This window comes from Anticarsia gemmatalis, chromosome 14, assembly GCF_050436995.1.
Source record: "Anticarsia gemmatalis isolate Benzon Research Colony breed Stoneville strain chromosome 14, ilAntGemm2 primary, whole genome shotgun sequence".
In the NCBI taxonomy this organism is placed as follows: domain Eukaryota; kingdom Metazoa; phylum Arthropoda; class Insecta; order Lepidoptera; family Erebidae; genus Anticarsia; species Anticarsia gemmatalis.
In genome coordinates, this window is record NC_134758.1 from 9,347,189 (window position 1) to 9,366,898 (window position 19,710).

General features: G+C 36.5%; 1 protein-coding gene across 4 annotated transcripts in view; it reads left to right on the forward strand.

Annotated features, from left to right (window-relative positions):
* Positions 1 to 19,710, forward strand: part of Eip63E (cyclin dependent kinase Eip63E) — a 71,475-nt gene that overhangs the window by 38,923 nt on the left and 12,842 nt on the right. For 3 of the 4 annotated variants that reach the window (XM_076123087.1, XM_076123089.1, XM_076123088.1), the window contains exons 3-4: positions 9,492 to 9,650; positions 18,647 to 18,852. In XM_076123087.1, coding sequence (XP_075979202.1) covers positions 9,492 to 9,650; positions 18,647 to 18,852 — 365 coding nt within the window. Of the gene's footprint in view, positions 1 to 7,355; positions 7,398 to 9,491; positions 9,651 to 18,646; positions 18,853 to 19,710 lie in introns of those variants that run through there. The other variant, XM_076123090.1, reaches the window with a different exon arrangement.

Sequence of the window (19,710 nt, forward strand, 5' to 3'; positions counted from 1 at the left end):
GACGATTCCACTTTATTGAGTTCATCGTACTTGTCTTATTGTTTTGTTCGTGTCCTATTTGCTTGGCAAATCATCAAGATAGTACGAAATTAGCATCCAATCAAATGTTCTATCATTGTTCTGTTTGCTGCTGGCATGTTTGTGAATGCAAGTGTTGGGTTTGATTTAACTTTGTGAATAAAAGTTTGTCAGTTGGAAACTAACGCCTGTCTGCAGTGCGTTTTAATTTCGTGAGTCATGAGCGTCTGCTCCGGTAATAGCGTCTGTTTGCAAGTGTCCCCTCCCATCATCGGAGCGATTGTTTGCTCTGAATTGTTTACACCCGGGTTAATGACTGTCCCTGACTCCTTCCTCGCCTCTTTCTCGACAAACTTTATTAGTTTCTTGACACCAATTGTTGTCACGCATGTCATTAAACGCCTCTCTTTCGTCAAATTAGTGGGTTAATTGCTTATCTATGTTCGTTATATTTGATGATATTATTATAATTAACGCATCAGCTCCGTCTCAAATATTTTTAGTATTTATTTTCTATGCCTCTCAATGTGAAAACCGCTAATATAATTTCTTCACGGATGCCATAAACATTTTATCTTGAAGATAATACCAATCTAGATGTAGAATGGAGTTATTTCAATAAGCATATTCAATACATGCCTAGATATCAATATCAAGGAGACGAGTTTCCGAATCAATGGAGCGTGTTTTCAATGTTATATTGAACGATCGAAGGTAAGATCCATATGCCACCGGGCCATGGAACCGTGGCCGGTGGACACACGTCACGGGCGATATGACAATTAAAAATACATATAACATTTTATAAAGTCTGTATTGAGGGCATGCAAAGTCCCCAACCCGCACTTAGCCAGCGTGGTGGACTCAAGGCCTAACCCCTCCCCCTAGTTTGGTAGGAGACCCTTGCCAGAAAGCTTGCATTTTTTTAGGACAGAAAGTACTAAAAAAAAAGTATTTATTGAGATAAACTTCATCAATAATAATTAAACCAGACTGTTCTGTTATTCAATACATTAAACAACCTTGCTGAATTAATCTCATGTTTCATGTTTTATATTAGACTTACGTGTGGGCTCTCGCCAGGTGTATACTTTCCACCGCACGTCAATCCTTGAGGTATATTGACGCATTTCATTGGGTCAAATAGTTATTAATAATGTAGATTCACACTGTCCACGCTCCACGCGCCTTTATCTGACCTTTACTTGAATCGATATCACCTGTGTAGGCGTTAGGCATAATATTATAATATTCTGTTCGATAGTGTAAATAATTTGCTTTTTTTATTATCCTTAATTAAAATTGTGTAGCCTACATATAATGTTGTAGTCTGTGTACGAGACGCGATTGTTTGTTTATCTTATCTCAGTGTTTGGACATGATACGGTACTAAATTAAATTTGCAGATTTTGCGTATACACTGATATTAGCGGAATGCGTACAATAAACATTTATAATTTAACGGAACGATTGTAGGAAAGTGCAAATTAATTAAAATCAGAGCTGGCTGTATAATTTCCTTATTGCCCCTTAGTGAGTATATTTTGCTGTTTTATCAACTTATTCCACTACGTGTAATTATATTTACAAGTTCTCCCGTCTCCGCCAAAATTGGGCCACGTGAAATTTAATTATGGTAATCATATGACTCCCATGTAAATTTGTTCACTGGTCCAAAGTCACACTTACGCTATATTGTTAGATAAGCCTTGCCGTTTATATGCGTACAGGAGGCGTTTGTGTGGAGTTTAACCTTTTCGTCTGCGACATCGGTCCCCCCGTCCTTCGCTCTTTCTCGGGAAAATAGGTCGGCTACATTACGTAATGGATTTTAGTATTGCCACAGGGTACTTGACGGGTGTTTTAGGGTGAAACACTTGGTCCACTTTTTTTCCTCTGATGTATGCATTTTTTTCTGATATTTTAAATATACATTTGAGTATGTCGCAATACTGTAGTGCTTCCGTAAACGCACACAGCCCCACTAAGTATAGTACTTAGAGATAGTTTAGTTGAGTAGTTAAACGGAGTAGGATTTCATTTTACGACTCCTTAATCGCCCATAAACGGGTATGGCTCTTTAACTAATAAGGCTTCAGTCGTGCTGGGCTTTCTGTAAACTAAACTAAAGTACATTGTTTTGGATTGAATTGAAATCAAGACGATGAATACCTGTTTTGTGCGCAAGTAACAATTGAATACTATAAACAATAAACCACCGTAATTAATAACCCACTAATACAACAGGCATGAATGAATCGATCAACACATTTTTTTACGCAACAAGCTTTGTTATGTTTACATTGACAATAATGACCACAAACATAAAAGGTTGTGTACAATCATCTTATCGCCGTTACCCAACACGACGAACTCCCAATTGACTTTTTTATCGCTCAACATTTACTTTGTCGTATTATTGTTGTTTGTTGACGTTTATTCTCCGAATAGCCCCAATCTTATCGAGTACGCGACCGTGGAAGGGTTCTTTAGGGCTTCTTCCCAATTGCGCCGGGAGTACATTTCTGAAGGGGAAAATAGAATGGATGGTATGTTTCGGTTTTATCAAGGAGCTTATTTCTGTCAAGGTTGAAGGTATTATGATGCTTATCGCGTTTTCTCGTCTTGACGAATATATTTAAAGTTATTTTAATACGACAAATTGAAATGCGCAGGAAAAATACTTTATAAGGACCTCGTAACTTCACTTCGTTGACCAGGAAAATAATATTGTAGATGTAAATTGAATATCTTCAGCCGTACTTTAAAAATAATAGAGTAAAAGAACTAACTTTCAAGAAATTACTTTCCCGTAGCCAATAGTTGGGGTCAATCGAAGTCTATCTCACTGTTTAATGCGTAAAGGAAAATCTATCAAGAGCTATTAAACTTTCCATTTGTATTGCAATACTAACTAACGCTGCGATCGAGAGAGTTTTGATACCGTCTTTATGGCGAACGTAAAATGTTCGCTTAGCTTATAGACATTTTATTTTCAAAGCAATGAGTGTTAACTGAAATAAAATAAATACGAATAAGCAATTTATTTAGAAATTTAACTCACATTTATCACGACTGGCTCTTTCAAGGTAGCCTCACAAAATACCAGTTCTCACGGTCTTGGCAAACTTCGCGCACACGTAGGCAGAAACTAAAGTTCACAAATATCAGTTTAAGCCGGTACTAATGGTAGAAATATTCGTAGGGCGGCAAGTGAGCCCTCACACTCCAGATAGAGCAAGGCAAACAGGTCTAGTCTAGATGTTGGCGTGACCTACATCGTTGGTGACGGGGAAAGCGCGCTAAATGTCGCCACCCGCCTTTTCCCGCCACCCAATTGTGATGCCGCAAGCCGTTAAACGTCTGAGCTAATTTTGTTAGCATTTTACACGACGCCATGACCCGTGAAAATACTGGGCGCCTTTGTATTTAGTATTATTAGAATATTTATTGTCTCCGCCTCGGTGGACATCAATGACGAATATTGTTGGACTTTTCCAGTTAGTGTTTTTGTAGTGGTGAGTTAAGGAAAGTCTTTTCCAAGAACAAAGGTGAATTAATTGGTATTGTATTTTTTTTCTTTCGTAGGGAAATTTGCTGTTCCTTTGAATCATTGCTATTGCAACAAATGATTACTCATGTTTTGCTGCAAATAACACCTTCTTACTCAGATTGCATTAAACAGAAATAAACTAGAAAGCTAACGTTTGATATTGTAGAATAACAATGCAAAAGTTTGTTCCCTTGTACCTATGGAAATTCCTAACAGCATTGTAATTTTACAAACATCAACAACAAAGTCCACAGCAGTCACAATCGTGACCCCAAGGACTCAAACATCGACGACTGTGGTGTAATGAAACGAGCAAGTTGCCAGGTAAATCATCAACTTGGTCGGATCGATTCGATTGCAAATTCGCGATAAGCCGACGACGCTGAAAGCCCCGCTGACCGCAGGTCGCGACTACCCTCGTCAACTTTGACACCCCGTCCTACGACTTCGTGTAATCCACCCAATAGAAATAGAAGCCATGTTTCCCCCACCGGCCAAAGTATTTTTCACTTCTATATTTAACACCAACAACTTTCAAGGACTCGCTCTAATACATTAACTTCTTAGCATTTTATAACCGTGATTCATTTTCTCGATTCCCATTGTATTTTAATCTAATCAATGTGTCATAGTATTTGCATATCTCGAAGTCAATAGAATATTACATTAGTTTACGTAATATCAAGGACCTATTTCCGTGATAAATAATACTAGGAATTTATGAACGTTTATACATTAATACTTGTTACTTTCATGGTCATAATGTGAGTAATGGCTGAGTTGTGGGAAAGAAAACTGGATCCATGGTTGTCACACAACACCTGACAAGCTGTGAGTGGAATGTTTTACTATAGTAATCAAAGAATGGATAGTCTGGTATTATTCAGTATTTTATTATATTATTTTAATGTTAAAGATTTATGTAAACTTATTGGTAATATTAATAAACATTAGCACTATACAATAAACATATACATTAGAAGATTTCGAGTATTTGTTACGCTCTTACGTTCATACATGGCCGGTACTGTTTTGTATATACAAAGCAAGTTTAAGGATACTTGAACCAAACAACACGTGGTATGCAAACTTTCTGTTGAACTTATTTACATTATTTCACTTCGGTACACACAAAACTTATTTATCAACACGCTAGATATTTCACGAACATTGAAAATAACGAAAAATGACAGTAGATTATATTCATGCAAATCAATACTTTAATGAGATCCAAATCGAGTCCTTCATTTTTGACACCCTGACGTGTGTCTAACCCTACTCAAATTTAACAACTCACTGCCTCCGACGTAAATGAATATTGATATGCCTATCTAATGCTGTTGGCTTGTAGATTACGATATTTTCACTTTTTTCCTTGTTCTTTATTAAATAAGCACAATCAACTTTGTTAAAAGAATGAAGCTTTGCCTTCTTACCAATTAACTTTAACACTTCGTTAGTTTACTTCAGAAAGTTGCTAATGACTAAAAAACTTCGACACTCTTCGTATTTTCTTTTAAAAATGTTTCCTCCTTTATAGTTTTAAAGTTTCAGATTGAATTTCCGGCCAGCAAGTTATGCAATATTTAAATTTAATTTTAGTTTCATTCTGCTAATTTGAAAACAGAATAAATTGGAGTATAATTATTGTGAATATTTTTTTAATTAGAATCGTGTTCCATTCTATAGTTTCGTTTTTTAGTCGATTTCGATTGTGTCGATATTTTTCTCAATTTGAGGCCATCGTAAACAACTCGTGCCGTGAATGTGCTTTTAAATCTGAATACACCGATGGTAAAACCCTCACGAATGCAATATCCAGTGATCTTGTGTTTTATCTTGAAAATAATATACGAAATAAAATGTTGCAGGAACTCATCTTGATATTAAAGTAAAAATGTAATCTCTTACGGAACCCGCCTTGCCTCTTATGCTGTGAAGGAAACAACGCGTTTTTCCTACAAACACTTTTTTGTAGCTTCCATTGAAGAAATATTGTTTTCCTGAAAGCGCTTGTGCAACGAGCTTGCAGCTCTTTTACACTTTAACAAGCATTTGTTTTAAACAATGTTTGAGAAAATCTTATATTAAAATATAGGCGTTGTTGTTTTAATTAATGTCCGCCACTGTTCACGTATGACGGACTGCTCCCACACAATGTCAATACAATCGAGTGCCAAACATTCACCGCAATGACACGCAGTCAATTCGATATTTGTTTACCTTGTAACACCTAATTTTAGCACATTCCCACGTTACATTTTCAACGTTATTATAATTCTTGATATATTTTTTAAGCTTAGGTCGTATCTTTTTATGTTACAGTAATATTTTAAGATAAACATTTTATGAACCTCTACAAGAAAACAAATTGGGCTCGAGCTTTCGTATAAAATAAGCAACAGCCTTTGTTACAGCCTAGTATTTTATAAACCTATCTCATATTTTTCTTACATTTTGCTTGTATTGCCATACATTTTTCTGAGCTGAAGTGCTAGTCTGGACTAGATGAACCTGTTCTACGATGAAATACGTATTTTTAGTATTTATGAAACCGCAGTGTTTGCAAGGCCGACGTCGCTGGTCATGCTATTCATTTCCGTAATAGGACACCATCTTCGATATTAAATGCAATATTACCGTCTTATGGCCGCTCGGTGCTCGCCTACTCGGGCAGAAACGATCCTCGCTTATAACTGTCAAAGTATATTTGTTTGAGAATTGGCAAGTTTTGAACTGTAGCTTAGGTATGTATTCACAAATTCATGTAATAATACAAACAGCGCATGAACACAGATTTCATACTTTGTGGACGGAGTAAGTTTATTTAGTGCATTCAAACACTATGTTTCGCCTGTAATACGTTGCCTTTGTTTCGTGCGACAATAAAACACCAGAGTTATGCGTTATGACCTCAAGTCGAATAGTTTCCGAGTTACGCTCGTGATCGCAGTGTTATATTTTATGAGTCACGGCGACATTATGAGCTTGTAACACTACTACACCACTTGGTTTAATTTAAACTCGAGACAGAGACGTGGTTATACAAAAGAAAGTAACGCTGATTGAGCGTGTGTGGAGGAATTTCTCGTATTCGACGTACCTAGCAGTAATGCGGCGTCGGAATAGTCGTTTTGTCGGTTGGAGCTCGAGCCGAGAGCAAATCTACGCTTTATTACATCCATGACTGCCACTTGATGCGCGATAGCTGTCTTGATGAGAAAGATAATTCTCTTCCGAGTAAGGGGTGGTGAGAACGCGAATTTAGTTTTGATTTAAATTGTCTTAAAATTGGCAATCACTACCCGTTACCATTCATTTAGTTAGCAAAGATTTGCTCTTCCGAAATTGCAATCTTACTTGACAAATAACCTACGATCCCTTATCTGCCCCGCGGAAGTGGTGATTGATCGTCTAGGGTGATAAAGAGTTTCACTGCCGGAACTGGGGAAGGTGAAAACACGGAAACAATACTCACCTATCTAATTGCATCAAGACGAACGACGGAACCTCAGCATCGGCACGAAGCAACGAACGTGTGCGCTGAGCTCATTGTTCTCAACAATACCATGTATGAGAGGCTGCTTATCGCTGCCGCACGTGCTGTTAGCCGACTCAGTTCTAATCCCACGATAATCCAACCCGGAAAAAACCAATAACCATTGTTTTGTTAACATATTTACGTGGCATTCATGGGGTGTTTGCACGAATTATCCGTGTGAACACTCGGCTGTTACTATTTCAATAACGTAATCTGATTCTCTTGAGTTATTCTGCGCGAAACTTTCCGCTCGCACTAGTCTTTGTCGAGTTGGTTCCATGAACGGTACGTGGCTGTAGAGAGAATAAATTGTGCGTCTGAAATTGTTTCACGTGAGTTGTACAAGAGGAATGCACAACCGCGTCTCAATTAAACTCGACCGCCCCGGGGGCACCGGTTGTCGCCTTACTTTGTGTCTACGTAAAATAGTGCTATAGAAATTGTCTCTCTCTCCCGGCAAAGCAGCTGCATGTGAATTGTGAGCGTTTGAAACAAAAGTTAAGCCTCGTTGTTCCCGGATTGTGTTCGCAATCTCGACGCGAATTTTACATGAAAGTTATACTCGTTCCACACGTTCTTACCGCTATGTACGTAAAAGTTAAGATTGTGACGGTATTCATTAATTTGTATTTAAGTGCATTTGGGCAGGTTTTGAAATACGTACCAATATAAAGTTATTACAGGCGCCAAAATGATAAATGGTGTTTATGGTCAAGAAAGTATGTCCGTAACCGTCGCCTGGAGACGCCAGATGGCTACTTCTTGTTTTGGAGATGCACGAAACTGTGGAGAATGTATAATTAATGTGGAAGAGGCGTACGTTTAATTTATTAATTTGCAAACGCGACTGAGACAAATTGCGTCCGTAATTCGTCATGAATAACTAGTGAAGTATGTATGTTTCATAATACAAGTTTCTTAGTATCATCCATATTGGTGTATTGATTTTATTTTTGTGAAAAACTTATTGATTGTTTGCTTACTCTTTGAGGTAGGTATGCAGCAAACGATAAAATAATGTTACTTGTTCTTCCTTGTTTGTAACTCAATTGACAGTCAAGTTAAAACAATGCTAATTTGTTAGGTTGAACACAGGTGAAGTTTCTCCTTTGTACTGAAAATATCTTATAAAATAATGAAACCGTCATACAAACTTGTGGGGAAAGTTGAGCGGGTGCACCTAATTAAAGTTTGGTGGCCTTTAGCACCAGTTGTCACTTCATATCCTGTCTTTTGAACATGGGTCTACAAACTGGGAGCTCGAAGCTTGTTGTATACAAATTACTTGCTAAGTTATTTAACGATTCATTATTGAATTAGGTCAGCTAAACTTGCACAAATGTTGTTTAGTTTACCTTTACCTGATTGTCATTCAATAAATTCTGGTCTTTGCTTAACTCCCTAAGGTACAAAATTTGTATTTAATATTCAGATCAAAATTTAACTTTAATATTTGCAGCATAAATACACGCGGTGGTCGCACCCTCGCTGCATTGATGCTAGTCAATAAATTAACCTGTCAAAACGGATCCCGTTCAAAGTACGACAATTGAGTTCGCTGGAAAATTTGGCACGTCATAATTCGTACTACATTTACCATTGGATGATGGAATTTATATTATTGAACATCACTGGGAATTTCATGATTCTAAATTAATTCTACTTCGCCCATTACGGACAGTGAGTTGTATTGCGCCCCTAAATAGCATTTTATTGCCTGAACACTTAGGTCAAGATGGGCCATCTTTACTTACCACCACTGCCCATTTCCTCTAATGAGTCGCTAGATGCAGACAAATTACAGTCCGTTTCTCTCGTTACAGTTTCTGGAGCCTATTTGAAGGGATCCTGTTTGTAAAAGTTCACTCGTAAATTCAGGTCTTTAGTCGCCGGTGTGGTTTCCAACCATCATTACGACCTCTGCGCTTAATGGCGACCGCTGCATAGAAATATTTGTTAGCCTCTTTGTTAAATTCACAATGTTATTAAATTCATCTGTCGTTTGGCCGAAATGGGCTCTTCTAAAGTTTCTCTCAATTGAAACCCGCGCGTCGTTTGTCAACCCGTAATGATCTTGGCTTTGAACAGCGTTCGCAAATAATACCATTATACGTTGTGCAAGTGTACTACATAATTAATTTTCGCTTGTATGCGGGGCGTTCCGCGCGGTACTCTGAATGAATTTCGGTAGTCAATGGAATAAAGTGAATTGCTGCGGAACTTAACAATTTTTGCATTTAAGCTTTTTAAAAGTTTGCATTGAAAGTAACACAATGGAAAGTTTAATTTAATTTTAGGTATGCTTTTAAGCCGGTAGATTTGGGTTACAATTTTTTATGAGTTATATTTCGTGCTAACAGGTTTTCTTTATTGTTTCAGCTACGAAAGACGAACCGGACGGCGACAGTAGCGAGTGTCGCGGGCGACAACAGAACGGTGGCGGTCGGGGCAAGTTGCCTTACAACGGCTACTCGGAAGAGTGTCTCGACCGGCTCGAGCCCAACGGCAACATACCACACGATAAGGAGCCGCATTATGGTAAATATCCCTTCTTTAGTGTCGAACAACATTAAAATAATACATTTCTCTTTGGTACTAGAAAAGGCCAAACTGTTTCTCAAAGTATCTAGATAAATCCTTTAAAAAAAGCTCATCAAGATTCACACAGATAAAAATAAAAATTCTACCGATACTCTAGTTATAAAATTATAATATCTTAATTACAGCTCGCAGGTTGCAAATCCGTCGACATAAAATTTAACCAAGCCGCCGCAAAATCTATATAAATATTGTATATTTGATTGAGCAAGCGGTTTCCTTGTTCCACATTTGAACGTGATGATTGTACTGAAATGGCCCACATTTTACGACCACGTTTGTTATGATGAATCAGCAATGTGTCGACTGTGAGGCAAAGTGCACGCTAATGACGTATTCGAACAGATGTCAACTTGTGCCAGCTCACTTGTTACTTTGGCTACTTTGTGCTTGAGCTGCATAAGGGCACGATCTCGTTAATCGCTGTGCCAGATACATTCATGAATGTACAGCGCGGTTGGCGTTGATTTGCGTCGTTGTTACGCACAATTACGCTACAACGACCGCCTATCAGCATACAAAGTGTGGGCCTTTTAATCTTGACATAGCCTGTTGTAAGGCCGCCGATAGCCTGTACTTACAGAACATTATACCCACTGTACCAAGTTAGATGACAAAGCGGATAAAATAAAACTTACATTTGATAACAAAGAAAGTGGTTTTATGAATTTATCTTGAACACATATTTCGTAGACGAACGAGCGTGAAATGAGTTTCCATCAAAAGATATCGCATTCTAAAGCAAATACCCTATTGTTGGTCCACCAAATAAAAGGACAAGGAAATGATAGAAATGGCTGCTTCACTAGAGATAACAATGAGAGTGGTGACACGCTTAATGGATTTTCTTTTTTTATACATTGTTTATAGGTTTTTTAAAGCGGCGAAATTTTCATTATATTGAACAATACATTAAACAAAATAACAAGTTTCGTAATTTCAGAAGGTATTGTTGAAGTTGTTTACAAGATAAATGATACTACGCCTCTTATCGAATATAAAATTAATCAATATCACACTCAAACATTATTCCGACAACATCGAGAAAGTTCTTAATTTCATCGAGCTTCGTGTAAAGTATTTTAGGTGTTTGATTATGAATAAAGTGGTGTCGATATTACCGTAATATAATATCTTTAGCCGTTCATTGTTTACCGATAACAATATTCTCTGCTCAAGAATTTCATTACATGCTTAATTTTTCTCTAAATAAACTCGGGATTTTACTGACAGCCGTGAAACAGAACCGTGGATTAATTTTACTTGTTTACTCCGGGATAAATTACTTTAGTTGGATCAATAAGTTAGTCAACAAGATAAGGTAATTTTGCTCTAGATTCGTTAAGCCGTTGAAATCTATGGAAGCGTATTTACATTACTAATCATCTTAGTAAACGTAAGCCGGATTGTATTCAACTGTAAAGCGAAGTGGTATAACATTGTATTGTAGAGGAATATACTGGGATCGTTGTGAAAAGAAAAACGCTTCTAATAAAGCTTGTATAAAAAGTAGAAGATTTATCGTTTTATCAACACGTAATGTATTCAAGTATGCTTGTTTGTCAATCTTCGGTGAAGCATGTTCATATAAACATGTTGAAGCGTAGCACGCGGTCTCGCGGCGAAATTTCTCCGGCGCGCTTGTAAATAAACGCACTTTGGTAAATATACCGGGAAGGGCCGACGATACGCGAACGATTTACACAAACCTTCCTCCATACAGATATATTGGTTTTGAATTGGATTGATGTATGTTATGTTGTTGGAACATTTTGTTTTGTTGATTTGCTATCAATGTAGAGTTACAAGAAATACTTTTATGCAACCGCAATCGAAAATGGTTTTATTTAATTGGTGTTTGCACCTTCTAATCCCAAGCCTTCAATATTTTTTCAGTATAAATATAAAAGCTTGTTAAATTTCTTAATGCTTTTATCAAGCAACAGCCAAGATTTTGACAAGTGGGGTAAATATTTTGTGTTACTTTGCAAAGTAAATGTATTCTACAAATCTGCCAGGCGGGCGGCTGAGTTTACACAATTTTCAAGTTTGGGATCGCAGACTTACCCGGACGTTGCAAGGAGAAAACCCCGGCTTTTTATGTAAATAACACGGGGCAATATCTTTATTAAATGAAAAAGTTTCCTCTAAACGTGTTAGTTTCGCGATATTAAAGTTTTAATCGTTCTGCTTTGCTATCGCGTAAAACTTGGTTGAACATTGTGTTGAGAGATAATAGGACTTTATCTTGTTTTCCCGCGTGGAAGTTGAAGGTAAAACTAGCGCAATATCATTATATTGTTATTTTAGTTGCATTATATTTTAGTAAAGAAATAACTCGTTAAAACTTGTGCTTGAACTTTCTTTGTTCTTACCATTTTATTACGCAATCTTTTTATAGATACACAGATATCCTTTCGGATTTTAAAACGTCACGAACTATTGGTTACTGTATTAAAATTCACCCTTTGTTGATCTAAGCTGGTCATACTCTTCGCGACTGAAATCCGAAACTGTGCTACCCTTAGCCACCGCCCACTAGTTTATGTAAACAATTTATTGTTCCGCAGCCTTAGGGTGGTCTTATAAAACATCATGAATGTATAAACAAGTACGGGGTTGAGCTGGAACAAGTGTTTCACGTCAGACGATGTCTTGTCATGTTTCACTTTTATGTTTGTACGTACATATTTGTTTTTGTATTGTTAATGTCCTGTTCTTGGGTTTGTTTACGCAACCAGATCTATTGAATTCCAAAGTGACATAGACACTGACCACAAATGTAGAAAAAATATACAACGTTAGACCTGAAACGTTTGTAATTACAACTGTTCTCATAATAAATGTATGAGATAATTAACAGTTATTACGAACTAACCGTGTTTTAAAGTGTCTTGTTAATGGATAACGATTATAGAAAATAACTTATATCATAAATCAAGCGCCATCGTTATAACGAGATATCATCTTTCAATTAGTTTACGAAACTAATCGGCTACCGAGTCATATAATATTTTTATTTAACTATAAAACTGTTATCAATAAATAAACGTTTCTAATCGAATGTTTTAGTTGACATTTTTTACGTCTTTTAGTCAATCAGTTGATTGTATGATGCGTGTTCTGGTAACGATGGTGGATAGCGTTACTAGCGTGAATAGATTTCCCGTGGTTAAAAGGATCTTATGTGTCAATCTAGGTGAACTATCGGTGTATCAATTTTCATTAAGATTCGTTTAGTAAGTTTTATGTGAAAGAGTAAAAAACATGCATATCTTTATATATATAATTCTTCTGTAAGTGTGTATGTCACTGAAGTTCTCTTAAACAACTGGGACGATTTTGATGAAATTTTTTGTGTGTGTTCAAGGGGATCTGAGAATGGTTTAGATTTACAATTTTGTTCGCTGGACAATGTTTTTTTTAATTATTTTTTAATTTATTAGACAGGACAACGTCTGTCGGGTCCGCTAGTACATATTATACATCTTTGTAGACATCTTTGTAAACATGCATATTGCATATACATCATACTTTTGCATCTATAATAAGTATAAGTAGGATAGTATGATTGTCTTCGGTATGAATCAAAGGCTAATTGGAATTCATGTGAATAATGTAGCTTGATCATGTCTGTTAATAGCTGTGTTTAGCTTTCTGGTGAGGTAATGCTTTGAAACGCAATAATTACTGTGTGCAGTCAATCACTAGTGTATTGACGGCTTAAACTGCATTGGCAATATGTATTAAATTTATATAGAAACTAGCAGGCCGCCCCGGCATCGCACGATTTCAAAGATTATTTTACAAATAAGGCTTTAACATTTTTACTCATAAAACATCTTCTTGAATCACTCTTTCTATTACAAAAAACTGCATTAAAATCCGTTGTGTAGTTTTAAAGATCTAAGCATACATACATACAGACGTAGGGACAGACGAGGAAAGCGACGCTTTATACTATGTAGTGCTGGGAATCATTAAATCAGTAGATACAGTAGATAGCAAGTTTGCAATACTTATTACATTTTTATACATCATATGGGGCTGATATCCAGATTGGTTGATAGAACTTTCAATGAAGATGATTTATACTAAAGTAAAATACAAAGTAATTTATTACAAGCCATTAAACTTCTACTCAAAGATCTCTTCATCATTTATTATTCAACTTTTCATAAAGCGATACACATAAAACTGGTATTAAAATCTTTAATCTTCAGCTAAGGTGAATGCGCTTACATGCGTGGTCACCAGTTCAACGATTCGAACTGACGACCTTTTGATTGGAAGGCCACTTGAGCAGCCTTAGGGATATTGTCGTTTAATGTTCATATTGCATGTTTGAACACTCATATCGCCACAATTAAAAATAAAAATTACTTCAAGCAATTATTGTGAATGCATATTCGTTTACTTATATTTGCGTTGCAATGCTTCTATAGTTCAACAACTTAAAACCGTGTATGCAAAGTTCGCGGATGTCGCAAGTGTTCAATATTCGGTGATCAGTGTTCAAATTTAAGTGACCTCTTTGATACAGCTATTTTGAAAATACATAAAATGTTATCATTAAAATAAATTGTGCATGCCAAGGGTTTCTTCTAAGTTGTTAGCCTATAAAAGTACCAAATTATAGTTAACTGCCACGGTTTTGAATATACCGCGATTGGAATCTTAATGGTACAATTTACCTGATACCTTCCATAGTCTATCCTTTCGCAACATCGCTGTTAAAAAACACCGTATGATTAAAATTCCGCCCCATTTTTTGTGAGGTATATTTGCTACCTGTATTTTGTGCAACGGATGTTCAAAAATAAAATGGATAGTGTGTGAATATGAAGAATAAAAATATCTTTAAGATAGCTTTATAATTAAGATATAAATAAGGTGAGCTAAATAATACTAACGCCCCATCTCAATGCCATCGTGTCTCTACACACGCACCTACCCATAATATACAACAGCAATTAAAATCACAATGACTTAGTATAATGCAATACCTATTTCTAACATATTCAAAGAAGCTATTCGGACAGAATGGAAATCGTGTTCCTATACATAATACACATACATAAATGTAGGAAAATGTTCGCGTAAACAAAAAACAAATCGTGCCCTTTTATTGCAAATCTTATTACTTATATTCGCATTTTTAACCGTTTCTTTCCGATGGGGAGACAAAAAGTGACAGTTGCGACAAATAGATCTTGCGGAACGAGTGATTGCTTTCCACGAGTCCTCGCTCTGTTCCTTTTTCGAGCTGAAATATGTTAAAGGCACTTGAAAATATCAAATTTCCATGTGGTAGTGAAACAATAATCTGTAAGCACATTACTTCCATTATTAGTTGATTATTTAAAAATTCGCTAAGACGCTTACTGAAGAGCAAAGTTGTAGGTACTTATCTACATTATCAAAACTATTGTAAATTCTAATATTGTAGTAGCATGTTCAAGCTTAAAATAAAGACTTTGTGCATTTATCAAAAGAAAACGATTTCTCTAACCGTTCTAATTTTACACTTATTTGACTGCAATGCAGTACGCCTCGTAAAAATATTTCTTCACATTTAGTTCGTCTCTTCAATCCTATGATGCATAACGTTGCCATCAATCATACATTCAATGTTCAATTAACGAAACGAACATCTAACCACACGAGCAACTAATGATGGAATAAAATGATTGCACGAACAGTCAGCGTATGTAACCGTTGCGTGCTGTTACACAGTTCATTTTGATAATTAATCGCATTACACGCACCCAATAATTACCACGGAATGTATTTGAATACATTAAACATACGTATATTTTGTGAAATTCGTTTACGTGATCATTGTAATGAGATGATCTGAAATCTTCCGCGTTTGTCTAGAGTCTAGTTCACTAGTTCGCCTGTTTCTTATGTAAGTAATTTGTTAAAAAGTGCAAGATAAAATGTCAATGAACTTTGTGAGAGGTCAAGTAGGTTTAGCTTTATTGTGGGTCGTAAACCCACTGTTACATATTCAGGGGTTAAAGAATCAACTATGCACGAACAACGTGAAAACCTAACTAAACAATAAATGTTCGGCCTCTCGAAACGTGATGCTTTGTTTTAATTAATACTCAAGTAGGTAATATTTCCATTCCAGTAAATAAAAAAGCTCTCTGGAAATCAATATTTCAACTAAAGTAATTGGTTGTAATTTATCTTGAGTCCATAACTCACGTTAATTAATTCACTTTGTGACGTGATCTAAAAATGTCGGCGCTCCTTTCACCAGAGTAACGTTTGAAAAACATTCATTCTCGTTAAGGTCAGAGAAGTTATTATTACATTATATGGATCAAGTGAGCCGCTGTGGTATGTTGGTCTCACGTAACTCCAAAACTTTTCTAATTCGGTCACATCGCGTCGCGAAACAGGTATATTGAATTAACGGGCAAAGGGAATATCCTCTATGTTTGTACTCCCTCAAGAATTTCATCATAACTGGATCAAAGGCACAAATACTCCTATGACTTTTGATAGAACCCGCTACCCGAAAATTTCGAATGTTTTATCCCATTTCCTTCTTGTAATAAACAAAGTTTGTGATATACCTCATGACAGTTCAGTTATTACATATATTCATATGCTCGGGTATGAATTTCATATTGATAGTTTCATAAGTTGGTTGTCTATCCTCAAAAGTGATTTATCACCAAAGGAAAAAGGCCCAAACTTCAAACTGTCACTCACCAGTCCTAAACAAACTACACCAATAACAAGTTATAGCTGACATTTACAACTTGTGTAAATAAACTAAAGTCAAATAGAGACGTTATTTCTAAAATATAGTGTTATATATTGAACGTTCTCTCAGCGCAGTTGCTGTTTTCATCACGTCACTCACCACCAAAACACAACACATGACGGACACATTTAACCTAATGTAACCACTACTGTTGTTGAATAAATTCACATGTGAGCCTAACATACAAACCTAAATAATTAACCTAATTGCTTGGTTATTTCGTGCATAACACATGTCATAGCTGAAAGATGCCTGTCCATTTTAATTACGAAAATACCAGTGAAATACCGACCGAGGAGTGGCCGAAATGACACGAGGATTTAGGGCCCAATAAACATTTTTTATTCTGCCTTATGAAAAACGACGTATACATACTTATACGTGGAGTAAATACCGAATATGCATTGAGGCAACATCAAAAGACCGCCGTAAAACAAGATTATACGACACATGACCCTTAAATGGCAGTATAATGGTGATATTACTATTTTATAACCCGGAACCTTCGAAGAAAATTACTCTGGAGCAGATAAACGGGCATTTTGTATACCGCAGCATCGGTACCACCTTTCACTCTTGTCATAATAAATTATTATGTCTGTAAAAGACCACGTATATTGAAATATTTATGAAGAAAGTATTGGCAATTTTCTTTTCATACTTCGGCAATGGATAGCTTGTGGACCTTGTGTTTATATTACACCGGCTTCGGTTAAGTTTATTTACGTAATGGAACTTTCATAGTACGTACAGTTTTAAGCTTCTACAAAATAAGTTGTTTAAAGGAATCTTGGAGGGGGTCCTTAACCTCAAAAAGTTAATGATGATTCAGTCTAGAAATCGGTTATACATATTATCAGACTGGTTATTGTAAACCTCTATTTAATTAAATAAATAGTATCCTAAATTTGTTGTACAACTGGAAATTATTCTCCTAAGGGAAAATAGACAGACTCTAATTTAATTAACGATACTAATTGCGATTCTTGTTTATCTCAGTAATTTTTCGTCCCTTGAAATCGAATTGATCCCAATATTTGAATCGAATTAACAGGAGCGGGCAATAGGGACTTTACCAATAAAATTATCGTTGGGTTTGCTTGGATCGGTGCGTATCCCTGTATCTCCGAATAAGGGGCACCACGCCCGTGCCACCCCACTGACCCACTTGTACATTACCCTGGATGCGCGTTACACCGCACGCAAAATTGACATTCCCATCACCGCCTTTCTTGTCATACCTATCAAATAATATTGAATGATAAAAGGAAATGCTTTTAGGTGACACTTCAATTTCCGAGGATAATTATGTCATTTTACTTGAAGTGTGGTTTATTGTATTAATATTTTAACCTTATTTGGATTTTTTGGTGATACTTGTAAAATATTTTCAAGTGCCCCTTGATAAAATATTTTTTTAATTGCATCCTGTAGGAAGTACTATCGTTTATCTTCTCCTTGTTTAAATCATGGTGATCGATTACTATGTTAATCGATTTGTTCTTTGCGTCTCCAAACGAGTCTGTGTCTGGGAATGATTTATTCGTTTCGCGTTTACGTCGCATCGCATCGAAGCCGCGTCTTTGTGACGTTAACGCGCTTTCAGAGTGCTTCAATTCTCGATACCAGAATATTGACGCCCGCGAGAAAAATAGCTTCTTTCGAACAACGTCGATTCAACGCGGCATTTTTTATTTTCTCGTGAATTAATTTGCTTACTAAGTGCTTGTGGGGGAAAATTCTACCGGGATTTTCATTCGTCAATTGACGAGACTCAATGAAAATTTTTGTATATCAGAGTGCCGTTGATGATTGTATCGTCAGGCATACTGCTGCGGGGAAAGTAAATAGCTACGTCATGTGTAAAACCCTTGAGACAGAAAGTTTAATTTTAGGGAAACGGCGCAAATAATGAAAACGTCAAAGGAATTTTTACTTTTTGACTGAAACCGTAGCTAGAGCACGTAAACAGGATAGAGTCAGGATTTTTCTAACCGAATAGAGCCGGATTTTTCCGATTGCTTCCCACGCGAATTTCACGCATGGCATATTCTATTGTTCAATGTAACTCGTTTTACTTACATATAGTTGTTTGGCACATCGAAATTGCCATTGCAATGAGAACTCAATCGTTTTTTTTCTTTTTGTCTAGAATGGAGCGGCGGCGGCGGTAACGGTGAATATCGTGTACGAAGACAGTTGTCAGTGTCTTCGGACTCGAAACTCCTGGACGAAGGTGCGAGGGAAGAGGCCAGGGTAGTAATGAGGCCCAAGCGGCCGCCCAGGCCTAAGTCAGAGGCCTTCTTGGGCCCACACGACCACTCCAACCGACGCACAAAGCGGTTTAGTGCCTTTGGGGTAAGAAATCTTAAAACATTGCTTTCTAAAGTGCGAAATGAAATCAGTTTCTAAAAATATTTTTTTCGATTTGTACAACAGTTATTACATGTTTCATAAGTTAAAGTATATTTTAATACAAAATGTGAAAAAGACATCTTAAAACGAGTACCGTACAGTCGTATGACGTAAACAGAAATTGTTATGCAGAATCCATCACGATATTAGTTCAGACGTCGTAAACTAAAAGCCAAGTTATACGATTACGCACACATTGTTTACATAACTCTGTCAGATACAATTTCGGATGTTTACTATTTCAATATCAACCTTTATCCTTCCTCAAATAGTCCCGCCCACTTCCATATATTTTGTGTCCATTTCACAGTGGTTTACGGGTATAAATATAAAAGAATAAATGATAAATGTTGGGTGGGTGTTGGTTCGTAGTGGCGCTAGCTTACAAATAGGCCGAGTAGGACGAACAGTGACGTTGATAGATGGTGCGATTAGATCGGGGAGTAATTCCGCGGCCACCACACTCATTTGTGATACTTTGTGTGTAAAAAAGCCCTTTGCCTGCAATTTCGCATGTTGTGACGGCGCCGGCAAATGTTTGTTGTTGGGTTATAAATGATAGAGTCGGTTGAGTTAGACGCATGGCTTGTTTACCGTGAAATAATTGGGTTTGGGTAAATCCCTCAAAAATACTGTAGCAATTAATTTACTCGAAAATTTTGAATAGCTTTATGTTTAGTGTAAAACTTGTTAAGGCTGATAACTTTGTAGCATTGTAAGCTTACTATAAAGTCACAATTTTATGGATAAACACTATACCTAGCAGGCTCTTTGTTTTAGCTATGTTTCGAGCCATTATAC